This window comes from Dreissena polymorpha, chromosome 11, assembly GCF_020536995.1.
Source record: "Dreissena polymorpha isolate Duluth1 chromosome 11, UMN_Dpol_1.0, whole genome shotgun sequence".
In the NCBI taxonomy this organism is placed as follows: Eukaryota; Metazoa; Mollusca; class Bivalvia; order Myida; family Dreissenidae; genus Dreissena; species Dreissena polymorpha.
The window spans coordinates 43,050,670-43,072,333 of NC_068365.1; the positions used below are offsets into that span (position 1 = coordinate 43,050,670).

The following is a 21,664-nucleotide window of genomic DNA, read 5'->3' on the forward strand; positions in this document are numbered from 1 at the left end:
GCATTAGATAAACCCTTCGATTGTTTCCTATATTTGCACTGGGGTTGTGTTCGTTCACGTTTTGCATGGCTTTACTGAGACCATAAAAACAAACTTAGTGATGGACGCTTCTATCGATTATAATCGCTGTCCTTAGAAACTAATTTACTCTTCGTAACAATACTTAAATAAACGAGTCGTGTTCTGAGAAAACTGGGCATAATGCATGTGCGTAAAGTGTCGTCCCAGATAAGCCTGTGCAGTCCGCACAGGCTAATCAGGGACGACACTTTCCGTCTAAACTTGATTTTCGGTAAGGAAGGACTTCCTTGAAACTAAAAATACCATAAAGTACCGGAAAGTGTCGTCCCTGATTAGCCTGTGCCGACTGCACAGGCTAATATGGGACGACACTTTACGCACATGCATTAAGTCCAGTTTTCTCAGAACGCGGCTGATATAAATGCTTACAGGTCAATGCCAGGTATATATTCGCGAACTAGGACAAAACATACAATGGTTCCAGCACTAAATGCCAGCTTTTCTGCAGTTTATCTGTAAGTTATCGTGTCCTCAGATTGTCTATACCATGATCATGTTGGTTACGTACAGCATTGGTACAAATTTCAACTGGATGAAATCTTAATATCTTTAAACATGAGTGAACACTAGAAAGGTACGTTTTTAAAATGCGATATACACAAGATCGCACAATGCACACATCAATTAAATATTACTTAGCCCACACATATAGTAAAACGAAAATTCACGCATGGCCACTAAATAAAAATAATAATTTGTATTAGCCGCCGGAATTATATGCAAATTCTGATCCCATCTGTAAATCATTTATCTAACTTATACAAACAATATTAACGTATATAAACATGATAATTTTGACCCAGTAACTGTCATTATTCTCGCTCGTTTGGTTAAAGCTGCCTTTGTAACACATCTTTGGGTAATGCAATATCATTTTGGAAATCATATCACCAATCAAAATAACAGTAATACGAACAAGGTGATTTTGATGAGTAATGCTGTCAATTATAAAGATCTTCTAAGGAAACACTTTCGAAATAACAATAAAACAATTACCAAAATCAATAAACAGTGAAATTGTGCTCATCTGTTCAAAGATCAAACATGTAAAAGTATATAATTACCTCGTTTGCCAATAAAGGGACATACATCAAGCATTTTATCAATTTCACTCTTGGCAATTTAGTAAAATGCATAAATGCAGCATTAACTATATACAAATTATATATTCACGAAAATGTTCATGATATTTTTCTCCGAATGCGTAAAATGAACGTCCATTACATGGCCACTGCACATGTGAATTATGTTAGCGTCTTTAAAAAAATATGAACCTCATATGTTTGCATTGTATTTCCAATGAATAATATTGTTCATCAAGTATAATGCATCGTCGCACATGATGGAGTTTACCGGGATATGAAACATATTAAAATTGTTAATCTCCAAAATTGCAAAAATTTACTCCTTGTAAATTGTATTTGAAATGTTACTCCCAATTGCATAAAATAAATGTGTATATATCTCTCTTTTTTTGTTGTACTGGCCCCTTACAATAAATTTAAAACAATGCGTCATAAGTCAAATATAGAACAAATTAACAAATATGAGTTACTACATACTTTACAAAAATATATGGCAAAAGTAAAAAATAAAGCGAGATAAAACAATATAAACTAACAAAAGGAAATAAAACGCAACTTCTGATAACCATAAAAAACTTGCCATCAGAAATATTCACTACTATAAAACAAAGTATATAACAAAAGTGACAGAAACATCGCCTCAAGTGTAATAATCAAACAACGTTGCAAAGCAAAATATGGGAATATAAGATTGAATCACGGTATTGTTGTTAAAATATTTATAATTATTTTGACATCTCTTTACTGGCTTTCCTTTCATTTTTCATCAAACAAAAATACCGAATAACGGGAATAGCTTTTAAAACTCTTAGGGTCGTCAAGGTTCGCTAAAATGTCAAACCATAAATCAACTATTTTGAGCTACAATTGTCATTACTACATTTCTATACAACCAAGTATTCTAAGAACATGTTAACAATAATTTTGATTTGGTTTCCAGCTTCAGCAGACTCTCCCACCATTGGGGCTCACGCGTATCCGGCCGCTCCCCCTGGGAAATCGTTACCACTTCCGGTTAAACTGTTACCGCTGCCTTTTCGCGATCCCCTGTTCTCATTGGGGTCCTTCAAGAACAAGAAGTTTTCATCTCCAATGCAGCCAAAGTAATGCAAATACAGGTATAAAGCATTTTGGAAACACTTCAATCAGGTGTAAAAGGGAAACCCTGAAGTGACAGTCTTAAATAAAGATTATAACAGTTTTAGGTTATTCTAAAGTTTATAAAGGCTATTCTACAGTTTACGAAGGCTGTTCTAAAGTTTACGAAGTTAATGAAGGCCATTGCATTTCAAAAGATCTGACATTGGTATCTTATTTGAACACTCACTTATGCAATGAATAAAAGATGCCAACACAATTTTAAATTGTTATTACCTTCGCTAGTTTTATTACACAGAAGAAGACCGTTCTGTTCTAGGAGGAGGGATGAGTTCTTTTAAAAAGTTGGACGTGATCAGGTTAGTTTCTACAATATACCAGGTGTCCTAGAATATAGCCTTTTAGGGATACCTCTTCGTGTCTCAACTTTGTGGAAACTATTTGAGCTTAGGTCTTGTGAAAGGGGCTTTAATGCATGTGCGTAAAAAGTCGTCCCAGATTAGCCTGTGCAGTCCGCACACGCACGTGTCCCCTTTTCCCAGAGCGAGACTCATTTGTATTATCTTTTTTGGATCACAAGATATACAGCTTTTCTCTATTTCAAAATAGTAATAACATTTACATTTAAGATTACTCATTAATATTTTTCCCCGCAAATACACGTGTATGATGCAATACATCTCCGATTGTTCTTATCATTGACCATTCAATACTCTCCGATTGTTCTTATCATTGACCATTCAATACTCTCCGATTGTTCTTATCATTGACCATTCAATTTGAAATGTCATATAATGAGCCTCGTTCTGGATAAACTGCAATGAATGCACATGCCTAAAGGGTGGCCCCAGATAAGCGTATGCAGTCTGCACATGCTAATCAGGGACGACACTTTCTGCTTTTATAGATTTTTTTTTAAAGGAACACCCTTCTAAACGAAAATCCGGTGTAGGCGTCATGTGTCTTCACTGATTATCCTGTTTGGACAGCACAGGCTAATCTGGGACGACGCTTTACGCACATGTATAATATTAGTCCCGTTTTCCAGAACGCGGCTCTTGTCTTTCGACTTTGACATTTTATCACATTTAAGTTTGATCAACATATCGATAAGCGTACCTTCAGCGGACAGTCAGCAATTAGGTGATCGGTTGACTTGCAGTTATGACACCTCTTTGGCAATGGTCCAAAAGGACACTTAGCAGCAATGTGGTTTCCAAAGTCACCGCAGTTATAACATCTGAAAATTATATATGATAGCTATTGATTGGATGACTAACATGACTAAGTGTATGTTGCCTTACCCTTTATACATGTAGATAATTTAAGAAAATATATGTTACCTGTTCATATAATTATTAAATAGTCATTTCCTGTTTGATACGATAACTACAGTAGAAATAAAACACATTAGGTCAGAGGGCTACATGTACTAATTGTGATTAATAACCAATTAAAGTAATCGAAAGGATCATTATGTCAAACCTTATTTTCCTGAACTTCTTCCTGGACATAGGACGCCTATCGGACCCCCTACATTCGATCCCAGACGGACCGGATACTAACGTCGCCTCAACTCCCTTATCCGACGGCACACTTTCAAACTCGACCTCTTCCCCATCGGCAAGGCTTCGGAAACCATTTTTGTGAATGACAGACTGAAAATTCAGTTGATATGTTTACGGTTTTTGAACTCTTATACGACATTTTGATTTTCTGTACTATTTCCTCTCATATGTCCTATTGCCATGGTATTCGGCATCAAACTATTAAAGTTTAAGAATAAATTACCAAATAATTAAAGATTCTTAGACATTCCAAGTTGCCAACCCTCAATCTTTTTCAACACTCTTTTTCACAACCTTTTTTTCCTACAAAATTCACTATAATGAAGCTAAATATTGATAACGCAAGCCTTTTTAGTACATATTTATTAATAAATACCTCATGTAAACATTCATTATAGCAAATGATGACAAAACAAGATGTATAAAGAAAATATAAGCACACAGAGAAAAATACCTCAATAATTTTCTCTGATATTTATTTGATCGAACAGAAATTATACTTTTTAGTTGCACCGTACACATTTTAGGTTCTAGCTTCACTTTCAAGGGTACCCACATTTGCACAAATGAATTTGCCGTTAAAATGCTGAAATATCCATTTCATATGTTACTTAAATTGATTTAAAATATTGAATTTTTATACACAGTTCAGAAAGTAATTTATCACCCAAAACCTTGGAATTTAAAACGCTCTTTATAATGTATAAGACAGGGGAATTTCGTGGACCTTTTCACTCTTTGTCATTTTTTAAAACGTCATGTTATGTATTTATAAACATCACTTTACTGTTTAGAAAATCCTTAACTAAGCATATAGCAAGAGAAACAGGAGGGCCAAGATGGCCCTAGTTCGCTCACCTGAGAAGAGTCGGTTCATTCAATCTTTACCAAACGTCAAACTTGACCTAGATATTGTCCAGACAAACATCCTGGTCAAGTTTCATCATTATTGAACCAAAACTCTGGCATATGGAGTGATTTTGTTTTTGTAAGATTTGACCAGGTGACCTATATTTTGAGTTGACCCCCCTTACCAAACATCAAACTTTGCATACAAAAATAAATATTATGACCAAGATTCATAAAATCTGAAACAAAATTGTGACCTCTAGAGTGTTTACAAGGATTTTGTATAATATAATGAAAATTTGGACAATCTAAAGGCAATAATTAAGGCATTAATTATGTGATATATATAAAACCAATCTTTTCACCAAGTTTCATGATGATTGGGCAAAAAATGTGACTTCTAGAGTGTTTACCATATAAATATGAGAAAACTGCCCCCCCCCCTCCCCCCCCCCCCGGCAGCCATGTTATTCAACTGACCGGAACCATTTTTGAACTCAACTCTCATATCAAGGAAACAAATGTTCTGAACAAATTTCATGAAAATTGGGCCAAAAATGTGACTTCTAGAGTGTTCACATGTTTTCACTATATACATATAGAGAACAAGATGTGTTTGTGAAACACTATGTCCCCGTATATGACGTTTGACCTTGAAGGATGACCTTGACCTTGACCCTTCCCCACTCAAAATGTGCAGCTCCATAAGATACATGTCAAATATAAAATTGCTAGCTTCAATATTGTAGAAGTGACATTACATGAGCAATTTTGACCAATATATTTGACCTTGAAGGATAACCTTGACATTGACCTTTCATCACTCAAAATGTGCAGCACCATGAGATACACATGCATGCCAAATATCAAGTTGCTATCTTCAATATTGCAAAAGTACTCATCAAATGAGCGATTTTGGCCACATATATTTGACCTCTGACCTTGAAGGATGACCTTGACCTTGACCTTTCACCACTCAAAATTTGCAGCTCCATGAGATACACATGCATGCCAAATATCAAGTTGCTTTCTTGAATATTGAAATATTGCAAAAGTGTACATTAAATGAGCGATTTTGACCCATATATTTGACCTTTGACCTTGAAGGATGACCTTGACCTTTCACCACTCAAAATGTGCAGCTCCATGAGATGCATATGCATGCCAAATATCAAGTTGCTATCTTCAATATTGCAAAAGTTATTGCAAATGTTAAAGTTGGCGCAAACCAACAGACCAACCAACCAACAGACCAACAGACAGGGCAAAAACAATATGTCCCCAACTACTATAGTGGGAGACATAAAAATGCCCCGCCCACTGGCGGCCATGTTTTTTCACCGATCTGGACCATTTTCAAACTCGTCCGAGATATCAATAAAACCAATGTTTTGACCAACTTTCATGATGATTGGGCAAAAATTGTGACTACTAGAGTGTTGATAAGGTTTCTCTATAGCCAAATTAGGAAAACTGCCCCCCCCCCCCGGCAGCCATATTATTCAACTGACCGGAACCATTTTCGAACTCAACTCTCATATCAATGAAATAATTGTGTTGACCAAATTTCATTAAAATTGGGCCAAAAATGTGACTTCTAGAGTGTTCACATGTTTTCGCTATATACATATAGAGAAAAATGCCCCGCCCACTGGCGGCCATGTTTTTTCACCGATCTGGACCATTTTCGAACTCGTCCGAGATATCAATAAAACCAATGTTTGACCTACTTTCATGATGATTGGGCAAAAATTGTGACTTCTAGAGTGTTTACAAGGTTTCTCTATAGCCAAATAAGGAAAACTGCCCCCCCCCCGGCAGCCATGTTATTCAACGGACCGGAACCATTTTCGAACTCAACTCTCATATCAGGGAAACAAACGTTCTGACAAAATTTCATGAAAATTGGGCCAAAAATGTGACTTCTAGAGTGTTCACATGTTTTTACTATATACATATAGAGAAAAAAGCCCCGCCCACTGGCGGCCATGTTTTTTCACCGATCTGGACCATTTTCGAACTCGTCCGAGATATCAATAAAACCAATGTTTTTACCATCTTTTATGATGATTGGGCAAAAATTGTGACTTCTAGAGTGTTTACAAGGTTTCTCTATAGCCAAATAAGGAAAACTGCACCCCCACTCCCCAGCAGCCATGTTATTCAACTGACCAGAACCATTTTCGAACTCAACTCTCATATCAAGGATACAAATGTTCTGACCAAATTTCATGAAAATTGGGCCATAAATGTGACTTCTAGAGTGTTCACATGTTTTCACTATATACATATAGAGAAAAATGCCCCGCCCACTGGCGGTCATGTTTTTTCACCGATCTGGACCATTTTTGAACTCGTCCGAGATATCAATAAAACCAATGTTTTGACTAACTGTCATGATTATTGGGCAAAAATTGTGACTTCTAGAGTGTTTACAACGTTTCTCTATAGCCAAATAAGAAAAACTGCCCCGCCCACTGGCGGCCATGTTTTTCAACGGACCGGAACCACTTTTGAACTCAACCAAAATATCATTAACACAAACATTTTGACAAAGTAACATGAAGATTGGGCATGAAATGTGACTTCTACAGTATTTACAAGTTTTTTCTTTTTTTTTACCTAGTGACCTAGTTCTTGACCCGGTACGACCCAGTTTCGAACTCGACCGAGATTTCATTGGGAAAAAGCTTCTGACCAAGTTTCATGAAGATCGGACAATAAATATGGCCTCTAGAGTGTTTGCGAACATATGTGGACGGACGACGGACGGACGGACGGACGACGGACAAAGACCGGTCACAAAAGCTCACCTGAGCAATCAGGTGAGCTAAAAACGTTTGTAACAATATTTTGTCTCTTACGAGAATCGAACTCTAGACTTTAGAGTGCAAAAGCGTTAGTGGTTGATAATTACAGACGTTTTAGTAAATGTGCTATTTATATGGTTTTGGTTAGGGGTTTGACAATTGTCTAAATAAACAATAACATTATCAATAGATGTGAGCCTATGACTGAGAAACTGCGATATGACATCATTTTAAGGTTGCTAAAGATACCCGAATATTTTCCTTCTGTTAAACAAATGATTTTGATGACAATATAATAATTTTAAAATTTCTAGATAAAAGTTCATACATCTTATTACAGGAGACAAGAAAACTCTGATCCTTGCTCTGAGAAAACGTCGTTAGACCGGATTTTCGTTCTTGAAAAAGAAGACTTCATTTAAACAAAAAATACCATATAATTTACAAACGGAAAGTGTCCTCCCTGATTAGCCTATGCGGACTGCACAGGCTAATCTGGAACGACACTTTACGCACACGCACAATGCCCCGTTTAGCTTGAACGCGGCTAAAAACTCTCCCCTGCCACGTTTAATTCTAATTTACGATGACCAACGTGTGAAGTCGAGACTGCTAGCCAATCGATGGATGCAATTCAGTCCAATCTAGCAGCTTTAAGTGTGACGGTTTGCGCAGGACATGCGCCCAGACGCATCGATTGCCAAGAACATGTTTCTGACCAGCGATGGACGAATCAATAGTGAACGAATTGGTAGTGAATGTAATTTCCTCTGAACTTAGACATTAAGTTTTATTTGCCCTAGAAATGGCATGCAAATCCTTGGTATGTGCAAACGATACCAACGATGTTAATGAACCGAATTCACAAGCATGCACATGTGTTAGGCCGTACATTCGGCCTTAAAGAATTCGTCGAGGGTTTCTTTTGTTACATATTGTGATAAACTTGTAGTATGTTAGAGTGTTTAAATAATTTGTTATTCAGAACGATCATCTAGTAACGTGTTTTACGTGTTGAACCATTGCATCCTCTAGTTTACGTTTCATAATCATTCGTCATGTTTTTATTAATTTGATAAAGAACAACTATATTTTCAATATTCTCTGTATTTAATACCATTGCAGTACTCTAATAATGCATATACATTTATTCAAAATAATAATCTCTTTAATTCACTTTAAAAGCTTTATACAAAATATAATTGTTACATTATGATTTTTTTAATACTTGAAAACATGTCAGTAGTGTATATCTTACACTTGGTTAACCCATTTATGCCTAGCGTCAAGAAAAAAGGCCTTGGCAAACAGCGTAGACCCAGATGAGACGCCGCATGATGCGGCGTCTCATCAGGGTCTGCGCTGTTTGCTTAAATGAATTTCTGTAAGAAATATTCTAAACATAGAAATAAATATTTTAGACATTCCTAATTTTTGAAATAAATTGATCCAATTTTGAAGGATGGGAAAGTCCATTAGGCATAAATGGGTTAATTTTTACAGCATGATGAGCTGATAGGTATCGCATATGAGTTTACGTTCGTCTGGAATACCAATTGTTATGACATAAAACTGCTAAAATTTGCAGCACATAATGGCAATCCCATTGTGACTAAAAATAAAGGAATGCAACTCCTCGGGTCTTGCACATGGATTGTTAACATATTTATGTATTTAAGCTTCTGTCCACATGTGCTTTTCATTGCGAGATTTCCTGAATTTTTAGACTGGCACCAAAGTTAAAGCATACATCAGGTATAAACTGGTCTTAAGCAATCTCTATGCAGTGATTTAATACAATCTATACCGTCGAGCAAACCACATAATTATGATAGTTCAAAATCTTATATTTATTTTTTTTAAAGTGTGCATTTAAAAGCAGTTATTTTATGTCCCTTTCGCATTATTCACTGCATGCAATAAATTTATCGAATTATGAAAAACCTTGAATCTAATATATATGGGATAAAAAGAAGACTAAAAGGTGAGAAAAGAGGAAAACTATACAAAGACATCATGGCGATGCACATAAGTGTAACCGTTCGATTCAATTCATTTTTGTCTTTCCTTTATTTCAGATTGTGCAAGCCTTGTATCAATTTGGTTACTTCTAAGAAAATAAATCCCTCCAAGTTCTGAATGGCATAACACAGGGCAGGGTTTCGGAACTGATATTTCGAGACACGCCCAGTATGATATTTAAAGCAACCCAAAACTTCTTCTTTCAACCTAGCCTGTTCAACCTGTTCGGAATTTCTAAGAAATCTGATTACACTATGATGTGGTGTCATAACAGACAGTTCAGGGAGCAGGATCAAGTGACTTTGTTGGGTTCACAATTGACCGTTTCAAGATGTTAAGACACCGGTGAGTGTTGCTTTTTTTCAAATATCTTTTTAAAACAATTTTTCTTAACCATTTCAACTAGTGCATATAAGACAGGTTATGCTGCTTATTTCAAAGTGAAATACATCAGAAATACTTAATTTAAACAGCCTTTGTTCTTGGCCAAACATTCGATGTGTACAGCATATATGTACATGGTTATGCTGCACTCATCGTGACATTTTGGCACCGATTTCAGACGTATTTATGGATTTATTTTTACATTTTAAGATATCGACACAAACTGCAGGAAAAACTGTCGTTAATGCACAAAAGATTTTTGCAAATGTATTTCAATAACTTGATATATGTGCAAAATGAAGTGTTTGCATTCTGTCCATGCCGTGAGTAAACTCCATGTTAACCCCGTTGATCTTGCACCCTTAGATAACTGATGAAATATAACTGGATATATAGGATCTGGCACGAGTTGTTATATCACACCATATTTTATTAAACGAGTTCAGGAATTTTGTTAGTAAGCGAGCCTTTGGCGAGCTTACTAACGAATTTCCTGGACGAGTTTTATAAAATATGGTATGAAATGACAACGAATGTCAGATCATTTTATCACATGTTTTTAAATGAGCTAATAATATAAATATTTACGCAAACATGATGATAAATTCCGAATGTTGTTTACATTTCGTGACGTCATTTCAGCAAAATAACAAAATGCGATTGGTCAATCGAACGAAAATAACCCAATGAAAACGCTTAATAAGTATATTACACATGTGTACGATAAAAATATTCGTAATGGTTATATTACATGGGAAACAGGGTATGGCATATGATAAAAAACAATTCTTATGATCGTATCGGTTTTTTTCAATCATACAATTGTTAGCGACCAGTCTATAACATGCAGCCTCAGCGAATTATAGTATTCTTGGATCTTTTCTGCAGAATCATTTCAACATAAAGATTGTATCACAGCATGTGATTGTACCATACATGCTTCAAAAGTACTTAAAATTTATATCTGGTAAGACGATGAATTTCATTCATAGAAAAACTGGAACAGTTTGTTACGGGTTCAAAGAGTGTATCACTTGTAGTTAAGTTGGGGCCTGTATTTTAAAACTTTGAAGCAAAACATATGATCTTCGCCTTAAGTTAAGTATCGTTTCTTTAGAACAATGTTTACTTATCGTAATATTTGAGAATTTATTACTTGGCAATAATTAATTTGTTTGGAACAATGTTTACTTATTGTCACATTTGAGAAGTTATAACTTGGCAATAGTTAATTTGTTTGGAACAATGTTTACTTATTGTCACATTTGAGAAGTTATAACTTGGATATAGTTAATTTGTTTGGAACAATGTTTACCTATCATCATATTTGAGAATTGATAACTTAGCAATACTAAATTTGTTTGAACAATGTTTAATTATCGTCTCATTTAAAAATGAACAACGTGGCAATACTTAACTCTTATGTTACTCTTACACTTTTAACAAGATGTGTTTGTGAAACACAATGTCCCCCTATATGACGTTTGACCTTGAAGGATGACCTTGACCTTGTGAAGGATGACCTTGACCTTGACCTTTCACCACTGAAAATGTGCAGCTCCATGAGATTCACATGCATGCCAAATATCAAGTTGCTATCTTCAATATTGCAAAAGTTTTCATTAAATAAGTGATTTGGGCCACATATATTTGACCTCTGACCTTGAAGGATGACCTTGACCTTGACCTTTCACCACTCAAAATGTGCAGCTCCATGAGATGCACATGCATGCCAAATATCAAGTTGCTATCTTCAATATTGCAAAAGTATTCATAAAATAAGCGATTTGGGCCACATATATTTGACCTCTGACCTTAAAGGATGACCTTGACCTTGACCTTTTACCACTCAAAATGTGCAGCTCCATGAGATACACATGCATGCCAAATATCAAATTGCTATCTTCAATATTGCAAAAGTATTCATAAAATGAGCGATTTTGGCCACATACACATGCATGCCAAATATGAAGTTGCTATCTTCAATATAGCAAAAGTTATTGCAAAATGTTAAAGTTGGCGCAAACAGACCAACAGACCAACAGACAGACCAACAGACCAACAGACAGACAGACAGGGCAAAAACAATATGTCCCCCACTACTATAGTGGGGGACATAAAAATAGCTACATAAAATAAGGTACATAAAACAATCAAAGTTGGTTTCATATGTACCAGGGCGTTAATTGTATAGTTATTTTCAAGGACTGGTCGATCAAAGATAACTAAATCAAATTGTCATGGGGACGAATTCGTATCCCACTATCGCGTGCAAGAGAAAGATAGTGAATAACTGACCGGGGTCTTCTTTATCGAAAATTGAATGTCCAAAGAAATCTGCGGGTACCATTAACCAGTTGTTTACGACTGGAAAATCACCGGATGTAAGGACAACATCTTATATGTGGACTCCCAACAGGATAAACGGCGATTAATATCAAATACAAGCGTCAAAGAACGAGTTCCATTTATAATTAATGGCAATAAATCTTGCACAAAGTAGGGCTTTTATTTTCTATCTACGGTTGGTTAAAGTAGTGGTTACCATGTTGGCGTCACGCCTTCGAGTCTGCCCTTTTGTAACCCTTTGACCAGAACGGATATAAAGCATGGAACAAGTGAATGTTGGTGCGAACGGACACGTTACGAATTAGACACGTTATTCGCTTCCCCACGGTGCTGTAAAACCTTTCCCTTTCGTTAATGTCTACTGATGAATCGGACCAGCTGCTACCGTATGATGAAGAAAAGGCGGAAACGTTAGCCTCTCTCTGGACAATCTGGGCTTAATGCATGTGCGTAAGTGCCGTCATATATAAGCCTGTGCAGTCCTCACAGGCTAATCAGGGACGACACGTTCCGCAAAAACTTGAATTTTGCTAAGTAGAGACTTCCTTTAAACGAAGATTACAATAAAAGCGGAGAGCGTCTACCCTGGCGACACTTTACGCGCATGCATTCAGCCATGTTTTCCCAGAGCTCAGATATTTGTTCAGTGTTTCATGCATAACTACCATTTCGCAGTCACATAGACCTGGAAAATTAAATTGAATTGTTTTTCTTCTTTCGAATACAAGGAATAAATTGATTATTGTTATGACGCGCGATGAATGCATCAGGTAATAATTACGAGTAAATGTAAAATTATGAAATTCACTTATTCATTACATATAAACAAACAGGAGGATGCATTGGCGCTTCACGTGACATCACTGTGGTTATAAATAAAACATTATTGTAATATATTTTAAGGTAACATTGAAAAATATACAATAATTAGTACTTTTAATAATTTGCAGTATTCAAACGTACTATTTCCATGGCGTAATCTTCAATCATTTATATGTCAGAATTTTATAATGAACATGTTATATGTAATTTATAATAAAATATAATAGTTTGGATGTTATGCATCGTATGCATGCACTACAGCGATTGTTAAGTCGTTGAATTCTACGTTTTGCACACAACACAAATCTTCCCATAAAAAAGCTAAATCAGTGCAAAGCCATTGTCACATCCACAGAAATGACGCCAGAGTTCAATATGACTCACTCGTGTGCATACTACGGCCAACGGACATACATGACATTTACATTTCTCCGGCCAAAGACAAACATTCCTTAATTACAATGTAGAACCAGCGGTGTTTGACAGTTTCGATTACCAGTTTTCCTCGGACAAAGACAGCCCCGATGAGATAATTTCTCTTTCTGATAAATCTATGGTATTGCTGTCCTCTAAAGCATCTCAAAAGCATACCAATCAGATATTCGCAAATTATTTCAAGTACACCACAATCTGCATGGAGATATTCGCCTCGTGCCATGTGGCCGACGAGAGCTGAGTAAACCCATTATGCATTGGTCATCTTCCCAGACCGTTGACATCGTGTTTGGGGACAGTTGGTCACGCGTCGGAGCTCATTAAGATGTCCCTTCTTTTGAATGGTATTAGCAGATGCTTGGATATTTGCAATTTGTTTCGGTCTCAATCTTCTAACACGATACAAAAAGCAATTAATTCCCTCTGTCACAACAGATGCAATTTGAACCAAACATTGGCACCCTGGACAACGCCGCTATGCAGCATTGCATTAAAAGGACATCAGATCAATGGAGGTGAATGGACTTTTTGTAATATTGTTCGAAATCCTTTGGACTTAATATTAACTTGATAATAATTAAAAGCTTGATGTTCGTGCAATATCCACGCCTAACCCTTTGAAGACGCTCGTCAATTCAAACGTCCTGCAACTTCCATATGTTCATTTTCAGTTTACACCGATAGTTCGTTTTATTTGAACAATATCATACTAAATAAAAGGTCCATTAGTGCAAAAGCTTATAATAAATAAATATACAATACGTTGAATATTTATATCAAAGGCTTTCTGTATGTATGTGAAGTTGATAAATCAATTAGCATTTGTCTGAATAAGACGACTTCGTAAAATATAACACGATTTTGATAAACTTTCCATCTAAACAATTCATGTGGTAATTTAATTCAGTACAGTTGAATATTCTTAAAGTTGTTTCTTTAAAAAAACTGGTTTCCTACTACAACAAACAATTGGCATTTCCATCCCTCCTGCTAAATAGGCTTTATGGTTTTTAACTGAACGAAAACGAACGTGTGGTTACTTAGTCACCGAGTTACAATCCCTTCACCTCATCTTGAGGATCTGTTTGCGGTTAACATGTTTGCGGTAATCACTCAAATTTGTTCATAAACTATTTCAGTTACGGGCTGTTCATACTTGCTGCAATTAGGAACCGTGTTTTATTTCTGCCAAGCAGTGATGAAATACCTTCCTCCTACAGTTCTATAAATTAAACTGTTTAGTTTACAATCGAGTTCTTAATTTAAACAAGAGGTGTTTGTATACATGCATCCCCCCATATGGGCTGTCAGTTGTAGTGGCAGCCATTCTGTGAATACGTTTTTTGTCACTGTGACCTTGACCTTTGACCTAGTGACCTGAAAATCAATAGGGGTCATCTGCCAGTCATGATCAATGTACATATAAAGTTTCATGATCCTAGGCGTAAGCCTTCTTGAGTTATCATCCGGAAACCGTTTTACTATTTCAAGTCACTGTGACCTTGGCCTTTGACCTAGTGACCTGAAAATCAATAGGGGTCATCTGCCAGTTGTTATCAATGTACCTATGAAGTTTCATGATCCTAGGCTTTAGCATTCTTGAGTTATCATCCTGAAACCATTTTACTGTTTCGAGTCACTGTGACCTTGACCTTTGACCTAGTGACCTGAAAATCATAAGGGGTCATCTGCCAGTCATGGTCAATGTACCTATGAAGTTTCATGATCCTAGGCCTAAGCGTTCTTGAGTTATCATCCTGAAACCATCTGGTGGACGGACCGACAGACATAAAAAGTTATCAAACTTTAACCAAGGTTAAAGTTTTTCATCCGGAAACCATTTTACTATTTCAAGTCACTGTGACCTTCACCTTTGACCTAGTGACCTGAAAATCACTAGGGGTCATCTGCCAGTCATGATCAATATACCTATGAAGTATCATGATCCTAGGCGTAAGCATTCTTGAGTTATCATCCGGAAACCATTTTACTGTTTCGAGTCACTGTGACCTTGACCTTTGACTTAGTGACCTGAAAATCGATAGGGGTCATCTGCCAGTCATGATCAATGTTCCTCTGAAGTTTCATGATCCTAGGCGTAAGCATTTTTTAGTTATCATCCGGAAACCATTTTACTATGTCGAGTCAATGTGACCTTGACCTTTGACCTTGTGACCTGAAAATCAATAGGGGTCATCTGCCAGTCAGGATCAATGTACCTATGAAGTTTCATGATCCTAGGCTTTAGCATTCTTGAGTTATCATCATGAAACCGTTTTACTGTTTCAAGTCACTGTGACCTTGACCTTTGACCTAGTGACCTGAAAATCAATAGGGGTCATCTGCAAGTCATGATCAATGTACCTATGAAGTTTCATGATCCTAGGCGTAAGCGATCTTGAGTTATCATCCGGAAACCATTCGGTGGACGGACCGACGCACCGACCGACGGACGGACCGACCGACATGTGCAAAACAATATACCCCCTCTTCTTCGAAGGTGGGCATAAAAATGATTTCATTTGCATTCCTTTCATAAATATTTACTATATAATCGATTTCTAAAATTAACAAATGAATTATACCAGGATGTTGGAACACAACGGTATAGACGGCTTACGCATCCATGAAGATACTAACTGTTAAAGGTAGGACATAAGTAACACAAATACCTTTCTAGTGTAAGTGAGCGATTAACGTTGTGAACAGCACAACATGACTTTAAACGCTTAGTTATCTAAGCACGTAACTTGTCATAAGTAATAAACTCATGTGTATTGGTGTTGTTTTTGTTGTTTTAAATAATATGTTGAAAATTATTAATCAATTTAAAATTTATAAGTGGAACTTAAATGTCTAATAGAATATCACTACCATTTATTATTTTAGTTTCATACGTCATCGACGCAAATCACATTCGAAGTAATTACAGTAGATTGGTATGCTTTGTATATAAAATATAGTTTCCTGGACTCGAGAGATAACATTAAATTTATTTCGACAATATGTGTCTTGTTCTGAGAAAACTGGGCATAATGCATGTGCGTAAAGTGTCGTCACAGATTAGCCTGTGCAGTCCGCACAGGCTAATCAGGGATGACACTTTCCGCTTTTATGACATTTTCCGTTTAAATGATGTCTCTTTTTAGCAAAAATCCAATTTAGGCGGAAAGTGTCGTATTTCAATATAATTCAAATATCTTTGACCACAGGCACATGAACTGTTATAACAAATGAGCCGCGTTCTGGGAAAATGAGGCTTAATGCATGTGCGTAAAGTGTCGCCTTATATAAGCATGTGCAGTCCACGAAGGCAATTTGAGACGACGGACACTTTCCACTTTTGTGTTGTTGTTTTTTTTAAAGAAAGTCTCTTCAAAAAGAAAATACAGTCTATGCGGAACTTGTCGTCCCTGATTAGCCCGTGCGAACTGCAAAGGCTAATCTGCGACGACTGTAAAGGCACATACATTAAGCCAACTTGTCCCTGAACAAGGCTAATTTCACGTCAGTTTCGATCACAGGCTCCTATATAGTCTTGATAATGCATAATTAGTTACATCGGGTTTGCCCACGACTAACCTGATGTACAAACACGTCCTGGCCGCCATCGTCCGGCGTGACGAAGCCCCAGCCCTTGGCCACGTTGAACCACTTACACTTGCCTCTCCGCCTGCCTCCACCTGCAATCACGAATACAGGTGATTTAACGAATAAGCGTAAATTGTCGTCCCAGATTAGCCTGTGCAGTTCGCACAGGCTAATCAAGGACGACACTTTCTGCTTTTATGGTATTTTTCGTTTACATAATCTGAATGTCTCCTCTATGCAAAAAATCCAGTTTAGGCGGAAAGTCCGCACTGGCTAATCAGGGACGACTCTTTCCGCCCATGCATAAACCGCCCTTTCACAGAGCACGGCTCAACTATAAGCAATATAAAGAAACACCACGGCGATTACGTAGCATATATGATTCACGTTCGTCTAGCTACCAGAAGGTCCAACGTTTTTAAACGCCAAGAAATAAATAATATAAACGGACTCGAGCTCAGCAAGCCTTCACAAAATGTGTTAACAATATTTTAGATAACATAATGTTTAAAAAAAACTTATTCATAACAATCTTGTCATATAACACCCGTACAGTCGTCTTCAAAAATATTTTAACGGACTAGTTTATGGGAAGGTTAAATTACAATTAACCCATTTATGACTAGCGTCCTAAAAAAAGGACATTGTAAACAGCGTAGACCCAGATGAGACGCCACATAATGCGGCGTCTCATCTGGGTCTGCGCTGTTTGCTTAAAAGGAATTTCTTTATGAAATATTCTAAAAATAGAAATAAATATACTAGACATCCCTAATTTTGGAAATAAATTGATCCAATATAGAAGGATGGGAGAGTCCACTAGGCATAAATGGGTTAAAAAAGACTGTATGCATTACATTCAAACAAGCAAAATAATAATCATGACTTACAAATATGCTAACAAAATATGTTCGTTTATTAAAAATATTCAATCAAAATATAAGTCAATCATTTGTAACGCGTTTCGTCGAAAATTCTAAAACATGCATTGCCGACAGTTTTACTCACAACTTCAGTCTGCGTGGTGCAATGGCAGCGCGTTAGAACTTTTTTGTTGGATAGGTCCTGAGTTCGACACGAGGATTGGCACATCTGTTTTTGATTTTTTTTCCGGGTTATCATAATTATTTCAAACTATTCCAAATGTAACAGATTTGTAATTAAATTCATTTAAGGACAGGTGCATGAGAAAACGAAAATCTGCGAAAAACTCCCATTAATTCATACGGAAACACTACTTTAACACCATGTTAGGTCACTATCACAACTCGAAGTTATGTACGTAATATTATGACAGAATAAAACATGCTCTCTCATCGTAATTTTACGATGTTATGTTACGGTATAAATAATATATACATTACAAATATGCATAATCGTGAACTATACATTCAAATATAAATTTTTAACAGGTACAAAGTGAAAACAATGTAAATGTATGGGTATATTTAAGAAACATTTATTTAAGGCGCGATTTAACCATTCTGCATGTAATAACTCTTAAACACGTATTCATTCTATATACTATTATGAATGCACTAAAAATCATTTAGTAAGGATGTTTATTGTTATCATAATCTTGGAAAATATTGTAATTTTCATAACTATTAAATGTTGTTATATTGGTCCAGTTTAGAGTACAATAATACACGTTGGAATACAAAGAAAATATCAGTTTATATAAATCGACATATTATTATTTATAAGATTCTATTGTTGAGTTTTTATCACAATCTACATAATCATCTTTTAAGGTATTTTAACTAACACATTTTTTTAATCGTTCGAATCACAAATGTATTTATTATTTCAGATTTACACCAAGGTTACTTCCCGCATTCAATTGATATATATAATAAGCACTGTGTTTTTAATTATTTAATATATTTATATTATATTATTTATATATCACTTAATTGATACTATTATTTAAAATATATATTAAGATTCCAAAAATAATTTTTTTGCTTAAACATGCTTTGATATACGCTAAAATTTATATTATATCATGGCATAAAATATGTAATTCAAAGACGCGACAATTTAAATATGGGATCATGAAATTAATTTACATTACCACATATGTTTCTCTATTCAACCAGAGTCACTAAGGAACACATGTCATCCAACAATAATTTCGTATCTAAAGTGAAAGGTGACAGGGTATTATCAAAGAGACCTTAGACCAGAGAAAAGCCAAAAGATACCAAAAGAAGTCAAAGAAAATGTAGTGACGGCTCGGTAATTACCGGTAGCGGGTAACGACTATGGCGTAAATTGAGCACGGGGAAAATGTTGTGTAATTATACGGATGCGGATTGTATTTTGATATGGAATTAGCGCGCAGGGTGCCGCCATCTGACATTTTTAATTTACATATGTGACCTTTCCATTTCTATTTTCTTCGGGCAGTTTTAATGTCTTCAAAAACAAATGTTACGTTATTGCAGGACATTCAATGGAAAATACTTTTTATAGTCGTTACGTCATATAATTAAACTTGAAATATTGATTGAGTTTGTCCGTTCGTCTCAAAAGTATACTTATCGGCACATAATTGTCCCTTATTGAAATGAAATGTCCTTATACTATAAAACACTACACACGATACATACATACATACGATGTTTTACCAGCTATATATGGCGGAATAATCCAAGATTGTATAACACCAAACGACGCTGAAACCATACTTTCTTATGCTAAAACGAAAACGCATAAAGTCACAACCGATGCCGTATTTTTTCCTTTATTTTTGACAAAACATAATTAACATTCCAAAAATGTACGGTACAGTACTTCATTTGCATTTATAATTACATTTTATAATTATTTTTTTAGTTTTTCTACTTTCTCTCTAGTTTTTGTACGTTATTGAGGACACCAATATCAGGCCACGCCTTCGTAGAAACAAACGCTGACGACACCGACTGATTATGCATATGGGCGGCGTTACAAAATATTCCGATCAATAGTCGGTTGATTAACATAATTTTCTCGCATAAAATAGACGCACCCAGCGGAATGGATTAGTATAACTTCTACGAAATTCGAATCGATGATTTCCTAGAGTTCAGTGTTAATCAATAAATGCTTGTATACGTGCATGTTAATGCTCAACACAGCGACGTTTATAGACTGAAAATGGAGGCTAGAGCCATTTATATAGGATTCCACACTATTATATATCAAAGCCATGACTATTAATATATATACCATTGCGTAAATAAGTACTTATTTTCATAAAGCACATAATTCTTTATCCAATATATACATATCATATATATAACCGACAAAATGTTGTAACAATATTTAAGTTTTTGGAGACGATTTGTCATGATAACAGTTACCTGTACTGATATTAAAAATACACATATGATGAATATTATTAAAATATAAATCAGGTCGTTAAATAATTTGTAACATTCAAACATACACTACTACTTGATACTTTATATAATTATTATTTTAGTTCAGCTTAAAGTCTTACATATTATCTTTGGCTTCTTTTGGAGTGGAAAAAGACGATGTGAAAATTGATATGGAAACATAAACATAAAGTTTTTTATGTTTACGCGAATTCCGAGCTATTTTGTACGAGAACATAAGGCTAACATCGTCAGGCAATATCGTTCATTTACAAAGAAGTTTAATATCGCCGTCTAGAGCCATACAAGAGGCGAAAATATTAAGTTGACCTCAGTACCCTGATAATGCATTTGTTTGGCAGGCGACACAAAGTGCGTGGACTCGAGCTGTGCGGCCAGCATGCCAATCCCGTGCATGTCATACGGCAGCACAGTGTTCATGACGGGGATGTGAAAGCCGGCGTTAGTGTTGCTTGCTATTTCTCCCGTTGTAGTTCTGGACGGGCATTATCTGCATGCTCAACATGGATAGGATTGCCGGGTATTCCTTTTCTTCCTGTAGTTTTAATTCTGTAGAACACTTAGGGCACTTTGTGTAAGCGACCCAATAACGTTTTGAAAAGATTCAAGAATATCGAAGCCAGAAGTGTTAATATTAATTGTATCTATTTTGATCTACGCCCATTGACTCTCACGTGATCTATTGGTCGAAAAAAAATTGAATTCCACGTTTTGTTTTCATAAGATTGTTTCAAGTTTTCCAAAATGTAACGCTCCAAACGCTACTTTATTTAAAATTTCTAGTATACACAATTTGTTTATATGAATATTATTGCATAACTGTATTGTAACACTGTCACTGTATTACATCTCAGTTCACTCCAAGTATCCATAAACTTTCAGACTTGGCATGGAATAAAATCCTCAAGTCAAGATTTGAAAATCACTAAATGTTAACCACAAATTGACACCAACAGGCATGAAACTGCTATGAAGCAACAGTCGTTGAAACAGATCTCAGATGCAGGGAAGGGGTTCGTCAGGTCAGTGGATACAAACAGAAGCTTTACAGTCATCGCTGGGTCATGACCTGGCCACGGTGACCTTTCACTATTCTACTACCGTGGCGTCGGTGCGCAGTAACACCATTACGACTTCGTTGATTGAAATGCGGGGTCACGAAGGGTCAACTTCAACATTTC

At 36.0% G+C, this 21,664-nt stretch overlaps 1 protein-coding gene across 1 annotated transcript in view; it reads right to left on the reverse strand.

Annotated features, from left to right (window-relative positions):
- Nucleotides 1–422: 422 nt before the first annotated feature.
- LOC127850027 (protein lin-28 homolog) overlaps nt 423–21,664 on the reverse strand; it is a 29,575-nt gene continuing 8,333 nt past the window's right edge. Inside the window, exons 2-5 of the mRNA XM_052382767.1 lie at nt 17,086–17,186; nt 3,750–3,922; nt 3,384–3,504; nt 423–2,230 (exon numbers count right to left, since the gene is read on the reverse strand). Coding sequence (XP_052238727.1) covers nt 2,135–2,230; nt 3,384–3,504; nt 3,750–3,922; nt 17,086–17,186 — 491 coding nt within the window. The 3' untranslated portion in view covers nt 423–2,134. The remainder of the gene's footprint in view (nt 2,231–3,383; nt 3,505–3,749; nt 3,923–17,085; nt 17,187–21,664) is intronic.